Raw genomic sequence first — 20,448 nt, 5'->3', positions numbered from 1 at the left:
ATGGTCTGTATAGGACCATTTTCAAGCATCACCCAAACCACAGAGCCATGAATTAATGTAATATACAGTCATATTTTCAAGTAACAAATCTACCAGTTTTTGGTAGGTTGGGGGAATTGGACTGCATAATGACAATCCACTCATACATAAGCAGACCACCTGAAAGGTGGGAGGAAACTTGAATAACCAAAAAAGTTCCACACAGACATCATAAACAAATGCCACTGATTCATGCCTTAGTATCATTGTGGGAGGAAACTTGAATAACCAAAAAAGTTCCACACAGACATCATAAACAAATGCCACTGATTCATGCCTTAGTATCATTGTGCACTGATATAATTAATCTTCATTATATATTTTACATTATAGGCTATATATAAAAAATCCTCCTAGACATTGCAGTGTGATATCATCAAGATGCTGCCACCCTATGCCTACCATCCTTGGAAATGGTGAATGAATGGATCTGCCCTAAGTGCTAGTGGATATCAAGCTTGAGTGACATAGGTTGAGGGGTCAAAACATGAAAACATCAAAAACAGCAGCTGAGTGAAAGAGCATTTGTGAATGATATACAGAAAAAGTATTACAGACATGGGCAGCAGTTCACTTACAGAAGAGACTGAACTTTAATGTCATGAACTAGAAGTGAACAAAACAATGACACTAATAACGTTCTACAATGTTAAAGGAATTACTGTAGGAGATGGCAACACAATGGACTGCCTGCATTAGGAAGCATGTAATATGGAGATGAAGGTGTAAGAAAGGAGGAAGAGGAGGGCAGATATAGTCTAACTTCACCAGACTCCATGCAAGCAAAAGGCTAGATAGTGTCAACCCTGTAGAAGGATGGTTACTGAAATGCTACTTCATCAAATATGCTGAAAGATGGAAACAAAATGTATTTTACAAAAGCAAACCGGATTCAGGCACATAACTAAGGTATTTGGCTAATATACATTCTGTTATTGATCTCCCTGTAGATCATGTTAGACAGACCTCTGCTTGACTATGGAAACAATGTGAGGTGTCCCAACTCCAAGGCTGGGAGCTAGAAAATAGAACTCAAAGAAACTTTATATAGTGAATACATGGTTAAAAGGAAATTCCCTTATAAAATAGGCTGAAATAGTTTGAACATTGTTTCACTGTCACACAGATGACTACCAGGTAAATTGATTCTGGCCTATATTAGAACGCTTATGTCTACAAAGACTACAGCATGGCAAAGAGCTAGGGAGCATAAAAACATAAACTAAGTATAAACTACTTCCAAAACAACACAAAGAAAATGGTGGCTTAATCAAAGAACAGTTAGAAAATTAAATAAACTACTCTCTAAGGTAAAACAGGCATCATCACTGGACAAATTCAAAACTTTTGGATAAATGTATGAAGAACAGGATTTATGCTATTTATGCTATAAGTTAGGTCAGGCAATAGTGAAAACGTTCTGGTCTTCTAGACCTGTTACTGTGAGAAGATATAATGAAAAATTGTCTAGAATGTGATTACTGAGATTGTGTTAGCAAACGTAAAATATGTAAGTATTGTGCAAGAATTCATGAGAAAGGCATGGTAAGGTAGGAACCACTGAAGCTCACACAAGAAAGAGGCTGATGAAGGTTGGTCATACACATTCACCTGAAATAAGGTGTATGATATGCTAAGGATAAGAGAAATGACAGCAAGATGTTGTCACATACCTGGAAGGGTAGCGCAAACAAAAAACAGGTAAAGGAATAAATACATATATAAGGCTAGCAGAGCTGATTCAGCCTTCTAGCCCTTTCCCTACCAAAACAAAAATGACAGTAAAAGAGAATGCATGACCAGTATCTATCTGATCAGAAAGATGAAGATAGAGGGATGAATTATAGGAAATATAAAATAACTCTCACACACACACACACACACACACACACACACACACACACACACACACATATATATATATATATATATATATATATATATATATATATATATATATAATGCAACACATTTCAAAGAAGGAAATATTTCACTTATACATACATTATATTATACAGAAATGAGCAGGACTGAGCAAAGTACAGAGATTTGTTAATATTTCTTCAGAAGAAAAATGGTAGATGTAGAGATTAGGTGCGTGATAGCAGAGGTATGCAAACATATATGTAGAGAGAATTCCTGTCAACAAGAAAGAGAAAGTCATAGATTTAGTCTTCCTCCTGACATTAGATTACAAAATAATACTTCCACTTTCAAGAAACTACCGATATCACACCTTCTCACTAGCCGACTATGTAACTACAATGCCCCGCCTTAGACTCTCACCACACAGCAACAATACTGCTTCCTTAAGCCACTCATCCTTTGTGACATGCTCGGCATGGTCACTCCCTTTAAATGCTCATGGATGCTGCTTGTAAACATGTAAATATGTAAACAGCTTACTCATATTCTTCTATTGCTGCCTTATGCTCTACTTAGCTGCTAGTCATGTATCTCATGTGTTCTATTTCAAATTACAACATTGTTACACCTTGTATTACAATGTTAACAATTCTTCTGTAACTTGTTACTGTTTACACTAAATGCTGTAAGTATTGTACTTGTGGAACTTCTCCCCAGGCCTTCGCTGAAAACGGACACCAGCTGTCCAGTCGGACAATCACGGTAAACAAATGTCAAATAAAAATAAATAAATACATTTACAAGGATCTGTAGCTGTCAAAGCATGCAAAGGAACAGAGAGACTGGATTGATTTGCATATTACTGTGTCAATGTGCATTGTTCTGTTTCTAATTGAAATCTCACAATATGTTTTATTAATGGAAGCTTCATGTTGTCTGTGTGGTTTTCCTTACTAATCATATTTCAAAACATGGTTTCTGCCCCGCCTGAACTAAGTTTATCTGTTCACTGAAGAAATCTTGAGGCAACACCATATATATAACAAAGGAGACTTTATTCAATAAAACACACAGTGGCAATGTAAAAAAGTGAGCACTTTTGCATTCCACAGAACACTTCTTCAGACTTAATTATTTCACTCAAAGGTACATCCATTTAAATACACAATTGATTAAATGTTCAGCCAATCAAAAAAACATTTTAATTTTCAATTAAATAATAATTATAGCTTGTATTCATTGTGTATCTTATAGCATTCCTATGTTTCTTTGTAGTGCCTCATATAACTATACTATACAGCATAAATAACAGTGAATATATATTTACTAATAAAAACTTTAAAACAGTAAAAAACAGCATCAACTAATATATATATATATATATATATATGTATATATATATATATATATATGTATATATATATATATTTATAGAGGCCTGTGTCAGGATGCTTAACTGTATTAGCACTTGCCATAAATGAACACTGATTACAGTTTCTGCAGGCAAATGTGCCTTGCCTTTCAGATCTCACTCTGTTTGTCGTATTCTTGTCATAACATAGCATCCTTTTCAGAGATTTAGTATTCCTATATGAATAACTGGGTGGAGTTCCTACTATCCCTAAAATAGTCTGGTCCACAATGCCATTCATACCACTTCACATTGTGCTTTTCATTGATTTTGTGATGTTGTGCTGCCACCTAATGACATTAGATTAGATTGCAATGAATTTGACACATTTATAAACATACATACATATATATATATATATATATATATATATATATATATATATATATATATATATATAGGCTGATGTTTTTTACTGTTTTAAAGTTTTTATTAGTAAATATATATTCACTGTTATTTATGCTGTATAGTATAGCTATATGAGGCACTACAAAGAAACATAGGAATGCTATAAGATACACAATGAATACAAGCTATAATTATTAAATTGAAAATTAAAATGCTTTTTTGATTAGCTGAACAGTTAATCAATTGTGTATTTAAATGGATGTACCTTTGAGTGAAATAATTAAGTCTGAAGAAGCATTTTGTGAAACGCGAAAGTGCTCACTTTTTTACTTTGCCACTGTGTGTTTTATTGAATAAAGTCTCCTTCGCTATATATGGTGTTGCCTCGAGATTTCTTCAGTGGACTACATTTATTTCTTTTCGTAGAGGCACTTTACCCTGAAGACTGAGTTTTTCCTTCAAGTTTATCTGTTTTCATATCTCTTTCATTTTCTTTAGTGGGATCTTGTTTGTGACAAGCATAGCCTGAACAGTGTTGGATCGTCCATCTACATGCTGGGTGTCCTTACAGGAGGAGTTTTGTCTGGAGTCCTGGCAGATAAGTAAGTACTGAATGAAATCTTTCTTAGCATTTCTTGCACGTCTTTCTGAGGCAAATAGATCATTCCATACATAACAGTAACTGAGTAAAAGAATTATACACACCACAAAACACACACGTAAACACACACACAATACACACACATACACACACACACACACACACACACACACACACACACACACACACACACACACACACACACACTTCATAATAACTATGGAAATATATAGAAAACATGACTATCATTTAGTCAAATCCATATATATGAATGGTTAAATAGATGAACTGGTGAATGCACAAAAAATGTCACAGAATCCATCTGGACCCTCCAATAAAGTTGAATAGTTCCAATATCACAAGATAAAAACAGCTACAATGAACACAATTCCAAGTTAAGTGCTTTCATCCTGTATATTCAGGACTTCCTCAGAAACATACACAACCATTATTAAATCATTCCTTCTAATATAAATTCTCTTTAAATCATGTGACCTTCAGAATTGCACATTAATTTAATTCTTAAAGAAACAAAAGTCTAGTAACCAAAACCGCCCTTTCCTTTTTCCCAATTAACACTCCCTTAAATCAGTTCTAAAATACAAAAAAAAAGAAAGAAAAAGAAAAATTCAAGCAAGGATAAAGAATACATATATAATAAACGTATAAAATAAATAAATATTATATACTATATCCATATTCAAACATTAAAAATTATATTAATAATTCCATAAAAACCTATTTAAAACCATGTTGCTGAAATGATAAAATAGGATATTCATCTTTCCAAGGCTTTCAATTTTAGCACACTTGCAATGGAACAATGTTCATTTAAACCAAACCAACTTCTTGCATTCAGGGCAAACTGCCATTGTGGTTATGCCCTTTCTAGCCTAAGATGCCAGGATCCAACCCTCAAGCTTGAGACAGTCTTCTCAAGGACAATAAACTTAAATGTATACTCCAGTGAACTTTGTATGTATTTATACAAGGCATTCATTAGCTTGCCCCTACTAATGTCATAAAGATGTTCATATATTCTGTCTTTGAAGGGGCGCTCAGTTTTTCCGATGTAGAAACAAGGGCAATTTTGGCATATAGATACTATAAATACAAAATATTAGAGTTATGAAACCAGATAAGGGGGGAGGGGTTGTTATCATGGAGAAACCTGGACTATATTATTTGAATGGAATCTACTTTGAAATGGAGGTTTATGAAACTATATCTATTAATTAATTGAATACAGCATACCAAACAATTTGTTTGGAATTGAAAGACTTATTTATTGAAAGGTCCGTCACTACAGACGAGTATAATTATTTAAATATTTTATATCCTACCATCCCAATTTTATTCAGCATACCAAAAATCCATAAATGATTGGGAACCCTCTGATGCATTGTATAGTGGACAGAAGGGGTTCTTTTTCCTGTAGGGTGTGCAAAATTACTTGATTATAACTTGAAACATTTGACTGATGAATGACAAGTATGTAAAGACTCGGAGTTTTTTGGAAAGAATAACGGAATTGGAGGTCTCCGCTTGTTTTATCCTGGGAATTGGAATTTAATGAGAATGACATAGTTATAACAGTGGATGTTAAAGAGCTATACACCATAATACCACACAAGGGAACATAGTGCTTTTTTGTCAGTTTTTAATGCGCAAACAGGTGCAACAAGATAAGATCAATTTATATGAACAATTAGTAAATATTATTTTGAGAAATACTTATATTGTATTTGAGGGCCGATACTATTTACAGAAAAATGGGTTGGCTATGGGATTCCCTTTAGTATCCTTGTTTGCAAATATAGTGATGGCGGAATGGGAGAGGGAACATGTTACAAGGCCATTTAGAGATTTGTATAATTTTTACATGAGACATTTGGCCAATTTGTTTTTTTATTTGTAGGGATGGGAAAGAAAAATAACCTCCTTTACTGAATACCTGCACAATAGTACCAGTTTTCTTAAATTTACATCACAGATTGAGGAGAGAACGATAGCTTACATGGATTTCTTGTTGGAGAAAGATAAGTGCCACAAAACATATTTTGCATGTATTTTCAAAAGCCTACATACTCGAATTCTTTTTTCATTTTTACCAGTAGCCATCCTTTTTCTCAGAAATGAGCTGTAGTTAAAGGGCAGTTTGTAAGAGCAGCCAGGATGGTTACTAAAGAAGAACATTTTATAGAAGAATGTGAGTCGTTAAAGGCTATGTTTGAAAAAGGGCATTATCCATCAGATTTCCTAAGGGAACTAATGTATGAGGTGGCAAATAAGAGGGAAATGTGGTTATTTTAAACCCATTTTATCCCTGGAGAAAAATCATGAGGTAGAGTTAAATATACAGAAAGAAGTGCAAGACACCAATAATTATAATTATAATTATAATTGACTTCTCAAAAGCTGACTACAACCTCCTAAGGGAGGGTATCAGCAGCTTCACACCACAGCCCCCCTCAGAGGATGCAGACAACTATGCTGAACAGTATGCCAATGCAGTATACAAGCACCTGTACAACTGCATGGACTTAGTCACCCCCAACAGAGCTAAAACCTGCTCCTCAAGGAAACACAAATCTGTTTGGAGGACATCCTCCATCAACAGGTTTTACAACTAAAGGAAGAAACTGTTGTCCAAGGGTAAAAAGGAACAAATTCCAAATCAGAAAAGCTCCCTCCTCCACCTCAACAAGCAAATTAGATGACTAGTGAAAACCTCCAAAGCCAATTATGAGTTGAAACTAGCCTCCGAAACAAAGGGAAACCACAAGTCCTTCTTCAGTTATGTTAGGAACCTTCATGGCAAAACCCAAGTTTGTTCTGAATTAGTACTTAATGGTACCACTTACACTGACCCTGCTGACTTAGCCAACCTGCTAGCTGGTAGGTTCAGAGCAAACTTCACCCCCTTATTGCCCCCCCCAAAGGCCCAGTCAACATGCCTAATACTTGTTTCATACTTCACATCTGCATAGATCAAGTGTCAAAGGCCCTATCCAAGGCAAAGAAAACAGCTTCCATGGGACCTGATTGTATCCCAGACTGTATTCTGCACCATCTCCAGCAAGAACTAGCTTCACTATTGAGCACCCCATTCAACCACAGCTAAATTATAGGCTTCATTCCAGCAGAGTGAAGAACCACCATTGTCATCCCCTTGCACAAAGGTGGTGTCACTACTGACCTGGGAAATTATCACCCCATTAGCTTGACAAGTCTGATCTGTAAAGCCATGGAGTATATTATTATGGATCTCATAAACAAGGACACAGGCAATCTGCAAGCATTTGATCCCACCTAATTCAGATTTGACAGGGCAGATCTAGACTACTGAACCTAGATGACTTCTTTGAGTCTGTCACCAAGGCCCTGGATGAGGGGAAAGTCAGTATATACAGCTTATGTTGACCTGGATAAGGCCTTGACACAATCCCCCACTCAGGGAGCATCAAAAAGCTAATACAACTTGGTGTTAATCCCTATCTCATCAGATGGGTGCCCAAATGGCTCACAGATAGGACCCACAAGGTCAAAATAGGTGCCACTACCTCCAACAGCAGACCCGTCACTAGTGGTGTTCCACAGGGATCTGTCCTGGGACCCTACTGTTTGGCATCTGCTTCTCAGAGGTCCAGGCAAAGACAAAGGGCCTGTGGCTGACTAAGTTTGCAGATGACTGTAAGTTGGGTGCTGTCATTGACTCCCCAAATGATGTTAATATACTGCAAGAGTGTCTCGCAGCAACAAATAACTGGTGGCAAAGTCATGGCCTTGAGGTAAACACAAAAAATGTATTATCATACCATTTGGCAAAACATGGCCCCTACTGATTACCACATCAAAGGCAACCCCCCCTAAGTGCACAAACTGTGGTGAGAGACCTGGGTACTCAGGTTGACAACAATCTCATAATCGGCCATCATGTGGCAGCAGTGGTCAGAAAAGTCTTTTACTTGGTTCATCTCATAAGTAAAGGGATTGCATCCAGAAAAAGGTTATTACCTCTCTGTACTGCTCCCTCATTAGACCTATAATTGAGTATAACGCCCTGTTTGGTATGTACCTCTCCAAACACCTGCACCAACTGAAAAGGCCACAGAAATACCTCACAAAGAGAATCCATGGCCTCCAACACCTGTCTTATGTGGACAGGCTCAAATCACTATCACTCTACTTGGTATCATACAGATTTCTCAGAGGTGATCTGTGTCTCGCCTACAATGCAATATCGGACCCTGCCCTACTAGAAATGCTTCCTATCCGTAAGTCTAACTCCTCGATCATTACCCACTCAATAGGCCTAAATCTAATATGCGGAATCAACAAAACCTGCTGGAGAGACAGGTTTGTCTCCCAGAGGCTGCCCCGTCTCAGGAATAGACATCCTCTACATGTCAAACAGAGTACCTTGCTGACCCTCTTCAAGCGCAACCTTGATGAGTGGATGGGAAACCACAAATTTGTCCCAGGGGTTTCACCTTTGTCCCTCAATGACAGGGGTGACAGGTGCTGACTGAGGTTTCTTTTTTTGGAGATAAACTCTTGGCTAGGCTTGTAAAGGCCCCAGGGTCATTAGCCTAGTGACCTCCTATGATCCCATGAGCCTATGCATTTATCACCACCATTAACACAGAGAATAATTATATAAGGAGGATACTAGAGAAAAAAGTGATTATTTTGAGGGATAATGAGGACCTTAGGAATATTACAGATAAGGGGCTAAGTATAATATATTGAAGAGGAATGGCCATAAAATAATTAATGGCGAGACCTAAGGTTCTTTCTCAACCCAACAATAGAATGAATAAATGTGGCCATTGTAGATATTGTAAATCTATACATACCTCCCAATGGGTGGAAATTAGGGGAGAAGGATTTTAACAAAGGGCAGATATGATTGTTTAAGTAAAGGAGTGGTTTATGCAACTATATGCCAAAATTGTCCTTGTTTCTACATCAGAATAAATGAGCGCCCCTTCAAAGACAGAATATATGAACATCTTTATGACATTAGTAGGGGCAAGCTAACGAATGCCTTGTATAAACACATACAAAGTTCACTGGAGTATACGTTTAAGTTTATTGTCCTTGAGAAGATTGTCCCAAGCCTGAGGAGTGGACCCTGGAATCTTAGGCTACAAAGGATAGAACTAGAATGGCAGTTAGTCCTGAATGCAAGTAGTTGGTCTGGTTTAAATGAACATTGTTTCAGTGCAAGTGTGTTAAAATTGAAAGTCTTAGAAAGATGAACATCCTATTTTATCATTTTAATAATATGGGTTTAAAGAAGTTTTTATATAATTATTAATATAATTTATATATATATATATATATATATATATATATATATATATATATACACACACACACACACACACACACATATATATATATATATATATATATATATATATATATATATATATACACATATATGTATTTATTTATTTTTTTACATTTTATATATGTATGTTTTTTATTTTATAATTGATTTAAGGGAGTGTTAATTGGGAAAAAAAGGAAGGGTGGTTTTGGTTACTAGGCTTTTGTTACTTTAAGAATTAAATTAATGTGTAATTCTGAAGGTCACATGGTTTAAGTAGCATTTATATTAGAATAAATAATGGTTGTGTATGTTTCTGAGGAAGTCCTGAATATACTGGACGAAAGAGCTTAACCTGGAATTGTGTTTATTGGAGCTGTTTTTATCTTGTGATATTGGAACTATTAAAATTCATTGGAGGGTCCCGGTGGATTTCATGCCATTTTTTGTGCATTCACCAGTTGTTTTTGTTCCCTGTGGAATATAGTAAAAAGGTGAACTGCCAAAACAATGAACTGAAACATAGCTGATGTTAATAATCTATAACAGTTTTAAAACTGTCTCACATAATCTAGGGTCTTACTTGAGAAGGAACAGATTTTCATACAATAATTTTAATAATCAAATAATAGTTCTTTAAAAAAAGATCAAACAGCTGTAGTAAGTTTTTACTGCCTATGTCAGCTCTGTTTCTTTTTTGCAATGATGATAAAAGTATCCTCCCTGTACTTCAGATTTGCTGCAGCCATTAAAATTATTATATACTGTAATTAGCTCTTTTAACATATTAAACCCTATTGATGCTGTAAGCATTTTTCTAGAATCATGTTAGTGACATCTCTTGTCATCTACAATTGCCTGTTCATATTTACAATAATAATTGAAACAAATACCATGCTGCACACAAGCTATTCAAATATGTATTCTTATATCTAACATGACTGCAAAACAAGTGCATAGATAATTGACCTCTATCTAATACAACTAAAGACATATTAAAAGTTGCCCATATATTGTTTATTTATATTGTCATTATTTTTCATGTTTCTCAAAATATTTAAAAAAAAACGAGCAACAAAGACAATGGTTTGACCTCATATGAAAGCTCACAGCTGAATGAACAAAATCCTGTTTTTACTATGTATGCAGCTTGTGGTTACTGACCTATTATAAGTTGATTACAAAATAATACAAAAATTAATACATATTCTTTTATTCTGAGCTACAAAATGTAGTTTAAATTCAAGTATCTAAAGAATGTAACCACTATAAAGATTAGTTTGTGTTAACCAGTTGGCTAAGCCATGATGTCAGAAAGGTGCTTAACAACTTCCTGTTAAGCACCTTAAGAAGAGCCATAGCTGGCTCATCTAGCACCTTATGCTCCTCAATTTGGCATCCCTCAACTCTATGATGAGGAGCAAAAAAAAAATCTGTTCTCTTCCATTGTCTCTGCACTAGGTCCTTTGTATTGCCAGACCACCAACTCTACATTGCACAAAAAGTTTGTAAGTTTTAAAATATAGCCAAACTGCTTGCTACAGTATCTACCATACATGAAGAGCTGAAGCTACTTCTTCAGGTCAATACACAAAAGCAGAGGTGCAATGAATATCAGTACATCACTACTGCCAGCCATTCTCCCTAACACGTTGCACACAGGGCAGTTGCCCCCTTTGCCCCACCCTAGCTACACTTCATATCCTAAGCACGATTAAATTCTAATCTCATGCTAGAACATTAACAGTGGTCAGTGGCAATCTCAGAAAAGAGTGCAGAAAGTGAAAAGAGCTTTAAAACAAATACTTCATTAACACTGAATGAAGTATTAACATGTGTTTTAAAGATCTTTGTGCTTCCTGATGCTCTTCTGTGAGGCTGCCATCTTTATGGCAGCTGTGAGTATATTACATCTTTCAAAGCTGTTAAACACCTAATGGTTCTATGGTTTGTGTTTTTTTCTGTAAATGTTGAAATACAGAGGGGCAGGTAAAACACATCTATATCACAACATTGCAGACGCAAAATGTTGAACTCTCACAAGAGCTTAAATGCCGAAAGTCGAATTTGGTATTGTGGGGGGGGGGTCTTCCCCCCACACCCCCAGCTAAATATATATTCCAACTCCGAGATTGCACTACAGTGAGGAAAGGGCAAATATCCCAGTCTTCACTGTACTGTGATCTCAAAAATGGACCCTCGACATTTCCGCACTTTTGCTGTTGTGCAGTTCGACATTTTTATTTTTCGATAACATGATATAGATCCAATAAAACACTATGTACTACAAAAAATTATGACTAGGTCTCTCCAGTCATAGCCGTAATTGTTATGTGTTCTTGACACTGATGTCAAGATTCACCTCTTAACTTTTGTTCTCTAAGTAAATTTTCTTGACACCCATGTCTCAAACAAATAGCAATCTGGTTATGATCAGAAACCAGGTCATAGCAATCTGGTTATGATCAGAAACCAGGTCATAATATTTTATCTAGTAATATGACTGTGCTCCAAATCTGGAAAAAGTTAGCAGTATTAAGCAACTTTTTATGTCAGAAAGGTGCTTAAGAAGGTTTTGTTAAGCACCTTTCAGTGCTGCTAAGTTCTAGTCTCATACAAGAACATAAACAGCAGCCACTACAGAACAGCAGTAATGAGCTTAAACAGCTATAAGAGTTGTAAAACTCTTCAGACTGCTTTTTGTGTGCATATCAGCATGGTGTATTCCAACTTTTAAGGTTGCTATAGGATTAAAGATACACTTCATGTCTGTCCACTTTCTGTGAGACCGTGTTAAATATGTTACAACTTTCAAGACTGTAGCCCCTTTCAGGCTTCTACAATTTCTGTTTTCATTTTTTTCTGTCTGTCTTGCAGGACATTGAAGCAGCTAAAGCTTCATTTAAAACACAGAAATATTTTGCTGCAGTAGGTTTGTAACAGGTTTCAAAGTTGTGAAACAACTGGATTTCCTACTCTTTCTATTATACATATATATATATATATATATATATATATATATATATATATATATATATATATATATATATATATATATATATATATATATATATATATATATATATATATATATATATATATATGTATATATATATATATATATATATATATATATATATATATATATATATATATATATATATATATATGTATGTATGTGTATATATATATATATATATATATATATACATGGATCTAGGACAATTCACTGAAAGCACATTTCAATGAAATGTGCTTTCAGTGAATAGTCCTAGACCCATATATATGTATATGGTTCCGCTTCACAATCTCAAATTACTGAATGCTTGAAATTCAGTAACTCGAGACTGTAAAGTCGAAAATGCAGAAGCGCGAATCTGCATAAGTGTGAATCTAAATATCTCAAATTCGCGCTTATGCATGTCAGCTACAGGACGGGAAGTGTGTGAGTTGGGATGTTTTACGGAAGTGAAGGTAAGTGAGTGTATGTGTGTGTTTTGTAAGTTGTGCATGTAGATTAAGGTAGGGAGGTGGGAGTATGAGTGCGAGTGTTGGATGTGTCTATGTATGTGTGATGTGCTTGTGTGTGTGCGAAGCAGTTTAAAATGTCTGTGGGGAGTGGGGGTGAAGGGGGACTTGCCCCCCTGCGTACATGTAGTGTAGGGCTTGTAGTTTATGTTATGTGGGTTGTATGGTGTGCGTGTTGTGTGGTGTATGTGTTTTGTATGTTCGGGGTTTTTTGTTTTTGTGCTTGTGGTTTTCGGGATTTTTGTTGGTTCGACTTTATAATTTCGAGTTACTGAATTTTGAGCATTCAGTAATTCGATATTTTGATATTATGAAGGGGAACCATATTTATATATATATATATATATATATATATATATATATATATATATATATATATTTTTTTTTTTTTGTAAGTCGTGGCATGTTCGACAGACAAAGCCCATGCTCTATATACTATAAACAATTATGATCTGATCTCTCTGCCTGATCATAACCAAATTGTTCTATGTTCTTGACGTGATCTGAGACCCAGTCATAAGCCTCTAAATCAATGACATTTCTTTTTGAAACATGACAACAGTTTATGCATCCAGATATCCATTTATTGGTCACTGGAGTACCTGAACCTATTAATGGTTCAGGAGAGATAAAGGAGTCCTGGATAGTACACCAGTGTATCACAGGGCACGAAACACACACACACTCTCACATATACACACACACACACACACACACACACACACACACACACACACACACACACTCACTCACACACACACACGCACACACTCACACACGCACACACACACACACACACACACACACACACACACACACACACACACACATGTTGATATGACTGATATGTGCCTCAGAGGACCCCATGCTCCAGAACAGGCTCCCCATTCATGTGATGTAGTGTCCATCCATAACAGTTGTTAAGCATAACCTTGGCCCAATGGATGGGAAATCAGAAATTCACCTGGGTCTGGCCCCCGTGTCTCTGAGAGACAGAGGCAGACAGTAATGCCCAAACTAACCACTCCCCCAACACATAACCTCCTGAAACTTCCTAACTAACATATAGCCTCCTAATAAATGCCCATTATACATAGGGACACAATTAGGTTGGATTCCACGGCTAGTCTTGTAAAGGCCCTGGTTGTCATTAGTCTAGTATATAACTATGAAATTATGAACCCTATCCTCATTTACTGCAACAAGGCTGACTATATTCCTAACTAAATTATTGAAAAGCAGCTATATTTGTACTGCAAATACCATGTCATTCATTATACAGAAATATAAAATGACTGTTTTTCATGACTGAGGTTCATGAAGCACTTCTTCATAAAGTAGCAGGATGGCTCCTTAACAGCAATTGGTGACTCAGGTGCTATAGAAACTAGTAAGGGGCGATGGGGGTGGAAATCATGGCTGATGGCAGTTTCCCATCCTGGGAAGAGAGGATAGCTTCACTCACTGTATAGCTAGCAACTTGCTGAGGCAGGTGCCTCAGCATATAGAATGACTGGCTGAGAAAAAAGTGCCCACTAGTCTATGCATACCCAATAGCCACATTTCCGCCCATGCAGAGAAACATCGACATTTCAGTAGAGCAGCTTTATGGGAGCTCCAGCTTATCCCAGTACCACAAAGAACAGTGCATAGGCAGGGAAAAAGCATTCACACTTCATGACTACCTGAGTGATGGCCCAACTGCTTAGCTATTGTCCAGCACTTGGCCACTTAAAGTGCAGGTGCCATGAGACAAACATCCACTAGAAAGTGGGGGTTCCTTCATAGGTCAATGGGTAAAATGGCTTAAGTGGTAGAAAGTATGAATGAGTGGAGGATGGAAGAAGCTTGAGCACTGACAGGAACACTGGTGAAAAAAAATAGCTGGGTTTTGTCTACATAATACCACAACAGGTTTAAGTGGCAGCCTTTGTACAAAGAAGCCAGTCTGGCCAAAACTGATTGCCCATCTCAGGACAATTGATGTATTTAGGTCTACTTGTGTTGCTGATAGCTGGAATTTGCACGTCTGTAGAAACACACTCATGTTGACATGGCTGGCATTATAGTAGATTGGGATAAAAGATGACCCCTCCTGATTGACCCTCACTCCAGTGATGAGGAACAAATGGTCAAGCTGAATGAGATAGGCTTGACGATCAGGAGACAACAGAGCAATGCCCCAACCAAAAATAAAAAAAACTCTGTTTAAGGTGCTGCTGCAAAGTGAGATAAACCACAAGGTTTTTGTGTGTGTGTTTGTGTATGTACGTGTGTTTGCTTGGATGAATCTGCATTTAAGTTTGCTTGTATATAACAAACTGTACTATTTTATGAAGACTCATACTCTCTGTTAATCTTGAAAAGAAGTCTTCTGGACTTGAAGGCTCATTGTAATTGCAGATTTCATTCATGAAGTGTGTACAGCAACTGCATCCTGAGAAATAATAAGAAGTGAATCTAATAAACTGAGACTTAGGGCTACTTTTATACACAAAAATATATAAATCAGCAAACTGTTATAGTAGTTTTAGGCTACATGGACATTTTAAGACAGTCTCCAATACTTTTCCAATCTCATAGTCTTTCTCTTATGAATGATCAGTTACTACATAATCCCCAACTATCATGTAAATAAACAAATTAACCATTTTTTTTATTTTTACAACCAATAATAATGTAAAGTTTCTCCCCTATTCTCAAGATCTTACACTGACTACACTAACTAGCACACTTTCTTATCGCCTGGCTGTACGCCTACTTTCCTCCGTGGAGCTGTGGCCTAACTTAGCATCACATGACTGGCAGTGCCTGACAGTGTTTCTAGCAACCAGAAATAGCCACACCCTCCTATTTTACATGTACAGGGAGAGAAGCAGCATGATACTTGCATTAATTCTGTTTAATAAACTCCTATTTAATTTAATCTGATTAATAAACTCTTATTTAATTTTGTCTAATAAATAACTATCTACCAGAAAAAAGCTTCAAAGTCACCACACTAAAATCCAAAACACCAATAGGTGACAGTGTGGTGCAGGAGCAATATTAAAACAAATGGACCGATATTAAAATGCCAATAAGTTATTAAAAGAACATTAAACATTAAACACTTGCATCCCTTCAGGTTCAGGACTTCACCATAATGAATACATTCAAAACTAATTTCTCCTTGTTATATACTAAGCAACCAACCATTTCAACTGATAAATTTCCTTATATACTAACTTTAAGATTGTAATTGTGTGTAACAAATTAATTAGTTGATATGGTTGGTTGTTTAGTATATAAGGAAAAATTGTTTTTAAATATATTCATGCTGATGAAGTCCTGAATCCGAAGAGATAAAAGTGCTTTTAATAAATTAGAGGCATTTTAATCTCGATCTGTTTGTTTTAATATTGCTCCTGCACCACATTGTCACCTATTAATTCCTCATTTTTGCCTTACAATGAAGTACAGCATTTTGAGGGGCTGGGACTTGGCACAATGCTTAAAGTGTTTACCTCACAGACACAAAATACAGAGTTTGATTCTCACCATTGAAGGAAATTGGCTAGGCTTAAAATGGTCCACAAGGACAGCCAGCACTTATTTATGAACCTGTGCAGAACGGGGGCATGTACCTTTGTATACATCTTTGCTGGCATGTGGTAGCTACCTTTTACAATGATGCAGGAAACAAACATTGCCTGATGGCCTTTGACAGCTGGCAGACAAGCTTCAGAATGGTACCCTTCACCCAAGATGTAATACCTGAAATTGTGGTATTAGGTTTTCCAAATGTTTTTTTTTTTTAATTTGACTTTAAAATTCCAAAATGTGAAATGTCTAACAGACATTTTAGAGATTACAGTACTGAATAATTATTACATTTAAAAGAGTGAAAATGTCAATTTAGGCTTGCAATCTATGAGGGAATGGCCTGAAAACTATGTTCTGTTTAGAAACTAAATTAAAGCTGAAATTTGATTATTTAATTTATTATATTCAAGTATAGCAGGTTGATGATTTTAATAATGGTGTTCTCATTTAAAAATGAAATTATGGGGTAGTGACACAAAGTAAATGTTTTAATCTTTATCCTCCATATAAAATAGGAGGCAAGCTATTTAGGACAGTTGGGGGAGTAATTATTGAAGAATCAAACATATGAATGTAGTGGAACAAATTAAAGTGAAGACAAATTCGATGATTGTAGGACATACATTAAAGTTTCTCACATTTTGAGAAAATGGGTAGAGAGATGTTTTGGAGCCTTTCATGACTCTGGATGTCAAAAGTTGGGAAGTGATAGCTGAAAGTGTCCTGCATCATGGCAGCACATTCAAAACTGCCAGAAGCAGAAGTAAAGATCAAGTCCAGGATGATATTCTGCCTGGTGGCTTGTTCAGTTCAGATGGTAAATGTAATTAATTGTGATGTAAAAACTGATTTGAAGCAAGGCTCCTGTCTATACTGGATTACCCATGGCAATGAGGAGCATATTAAAAAAATATCACATCCTTTTTAGTCAAGACACAAAATGTCATAACTAACTCATCTAAATGTAACAACAGTGACAGCTCAGAAAATTGCAAATCACAAAATCTGACAACATTAAGAAATAAATCATCATTTCTGCAAGGAGACCTTGGCCTCCTGCACCTCCAGATGCTGGGGCTTGCCCAAAAGACTTCATTTCTACATATGCTACATCTGTAGAAAGGGGAAAGTTAAAAAAATCATGTTTTTCCCTTTCCATGAGTCATACAACCTCAGACATAGACTATCAACAACACATATACTGAAATGAGGACAACATAAAAATTCCCTTAAGGTTACATGACACTGTAAGTATCAAAAAAGAGGAATTTGACAAAATACAGTGTTCCAGGAGTGGGTGCTCCTTTAATGTTAATGGTCATCACATACATAATGTCACTGCATTTTCTAGATGATCAGGTCACACATAATTACAAGCCATGGGCAAACCTTTGGGCAGAGGTGACAAGAGCTTCTCTCAGATGAGAAAAACTTAGCAAACACCTGACTCCCATGGGGGGAATTCTTGGGGAATGAAGGTGTGACACATGCCTGCATAAAAAAAGCTCAGAAATTAAGTCATCTTGCTTTCAACGGAAAAAGGCTAAGCTCTATAAGAAGTGAATCTTGGTTTTCCCAAAGAAACACTCAGCCTCAACTAATGTCTGCTCCCAGGATTCAAGAACAATTCCTATTTCGTTGCATAACATGGCACTATCAGTTCCAGATCCTCTAGAACAAGGACATTTAGTTAGTCAGTCCTATTGTCACTGTTTCTCTTGTCCTGTCTGAATTTTGTTAAATCCAGGTAGCAAGATTGCAGAATCTCAACTATTAGGCAGAAGCCAAGTTTGAGAGATGGCTCCTATGCTCTACAATGCTAATTACACTCATTAATGTAAAAGGCTGCCTACTTAATGTCTGTTATAAGTTAGTCCAACAGCACCAGTGTCCACACTCTGCTACTGAAGAGGGATTGTTTTGTCTTTCACTACTCACTATCCAACCTGTCAACACGGCAGGTCAGCACTGAACTCAGGAGCTGGCAATGTTCATGTCCTTGTCCCTGTACCAGCAGCTTGATTTAGGTCTAGGATTGTCCATTGCTTAGTTCCCCATTGTTGGTGTAGGTGGCTTGGTGTTACCATTCATATATCTGGGTCAGTGCAGGTATAGTGTCTTTGTGCCTTTTGTTCACCTTGAGAGAATTTGTACTGAATTTCCTTTTCTTGATAAAAAAACAAGGACAATGACCTTTACAGATTTGTGCATTCCCTGTGCCATACAGTAGTTCTCTTGGCTTGATGACTACCCTGATAGCTCCGTAAAATGCAAATGACTACAAAAGTCACTTTTAAATATTGATGTAAGCCAGAGGAATAGTGATAGATGTTGAAGTACTCTGAGTTATAATAGAAAGTCAGTTTCTGATACAGTCCTGTGACAATCAGGCTTTTAACATACACTGAAAGCTATCAATGTACAATCTACAGAAAGTGCAGTGTATATTCAGAAATACCTTAACAGTTTATGTGCACATTGTACAGAGAACTGTGGAGACTGATTAAGAATAGCTGTAAAGTAAATATCATGATAAAAGCTCAATGGTTGTGGCAATATTTAAGCAAAACACTAAAATTTATGAACTAAAACAACATCTCAGAAATGACTTATTCAAAAAAACAACTGAAAAACAAAATGTCTGAATAATACATTCTATTTCTTTTTAAAAATGCACAGAAAAGGGTTCCATATGAAGCTAGTCTCAGTTATCTCAAAGAGACGCTTAACTTCATATTTTCTTTCCCTTCTGTAAGACTGGTGATTGCTCCTTGGTTTCAAGAATAATTCCTCTTTCACTGAAGAACATGGCACTATGAGTTGTAGATCCTGTAGGAACAAGGCCACTTAGTTAGTCATGAATAAATTAACATTTATGGCCTTGTGGCATAGTGGGGGCTTCTGGTACAACAGGCTGAGTTGCCGTTCAAGGCCACTCAGCACCCTATTGCACAAACCACACATATATTCCCTGCCACATTCCCTGCTTCATGATGCTGCCAAAACATGTTTTAGTCTGTAATATATCCCCTTCACACCTCCCTTTGCTGTCATATCCCAGTTCATGTGGGAAATAATACCATCCATTATCCTGTTGGCAGATTTCCCTCACAGCATTTTTGTGATACTCCATGCTATGTAAAATCTCTTCACTCTGTTGTGTAACTTTATGCAAAGTAACGCTTGGTAAACTAATTTTGAGTTGTAACTGATCTCCATACTGCTGAAATTAAAAATGTGATATAAGTCATGAAAATGTGGTACAAGACATTTCTACTTAAAAAAAAATAAACATGTGAATGCTTGCATAGTATATAGACCAAATAAGAATGGCTTACTTTATAACATACTGTGTCCCTGTAGCCTCACTACCATGTACTGTTCTGTGTATACAAGTACCCTCTAATATTTATCCGGATATCATTAATAGAGATATAATTTGCATTAATGAACTAGGCTTGATGATTGGTATGCATGGCAGTTATGGCACTGTGGTATAAGAGATAGTATGTCTCTGAACTATAGCCAGCCATTTTAAATGTTACCTGACACATACTTGTACAATAAGTAACGTAATTATGAATCTCACTAAGTATAAATAATTAAGATACAACTGTTTTAATTTTGAACAAATATTCCTTACTAGAGGTATGCATGAAGAGTTATAAAGCATCTGTTCAGTGTTAATAATTATTTCACAAATCAGAAATTTCATGTTAGAGTCTTCTCTAT

General features: G+C 36.2%; 1 protein-coding gene across 1 annotated transcript in view; it reads left to right on the top strand.

Annotated features, from left to right (window-relative positions):
- LOC122790645 (solute carrier family 22 member 13-like) overlaps nt 1-20,448 on the top strand; it is a 367,537-nt gene that overhangs the window by 32,030 nt on the left and 315,059 nt on the right. Inside the window, exon 2 of the mRNA XM_044058173.1 lies at nt 4,163-4,266. Within this exon, the coding sequence (XP_043914108.1) occupies nt 4,163-4,266 (104 nt within the window). The remainder of the gene's footprint in view (nt 1-4,162; nt 4,267-20,448) is intronic.

This window comes from Protopterus annectens, chromosome 1.part2 (assembly GCF_019279795.1).
Source record: "Protopterus annectens isolate FY-2018-M chromosome 1.part2, PAN1.0, whole genome shotgun sequence".
In the NCBI taxonomy this organism is placed as follows: Eukaryota; Metazoa; Chordata; order Ceratodontiformes; family Protopteridae; genus Protopterus; species Protopterus annectens.
The sequence above is the reverse complement of the archived record's forward strand: the minus strand, read 5'-3'. Positions and strand labels throughout refer to the sequence as shown.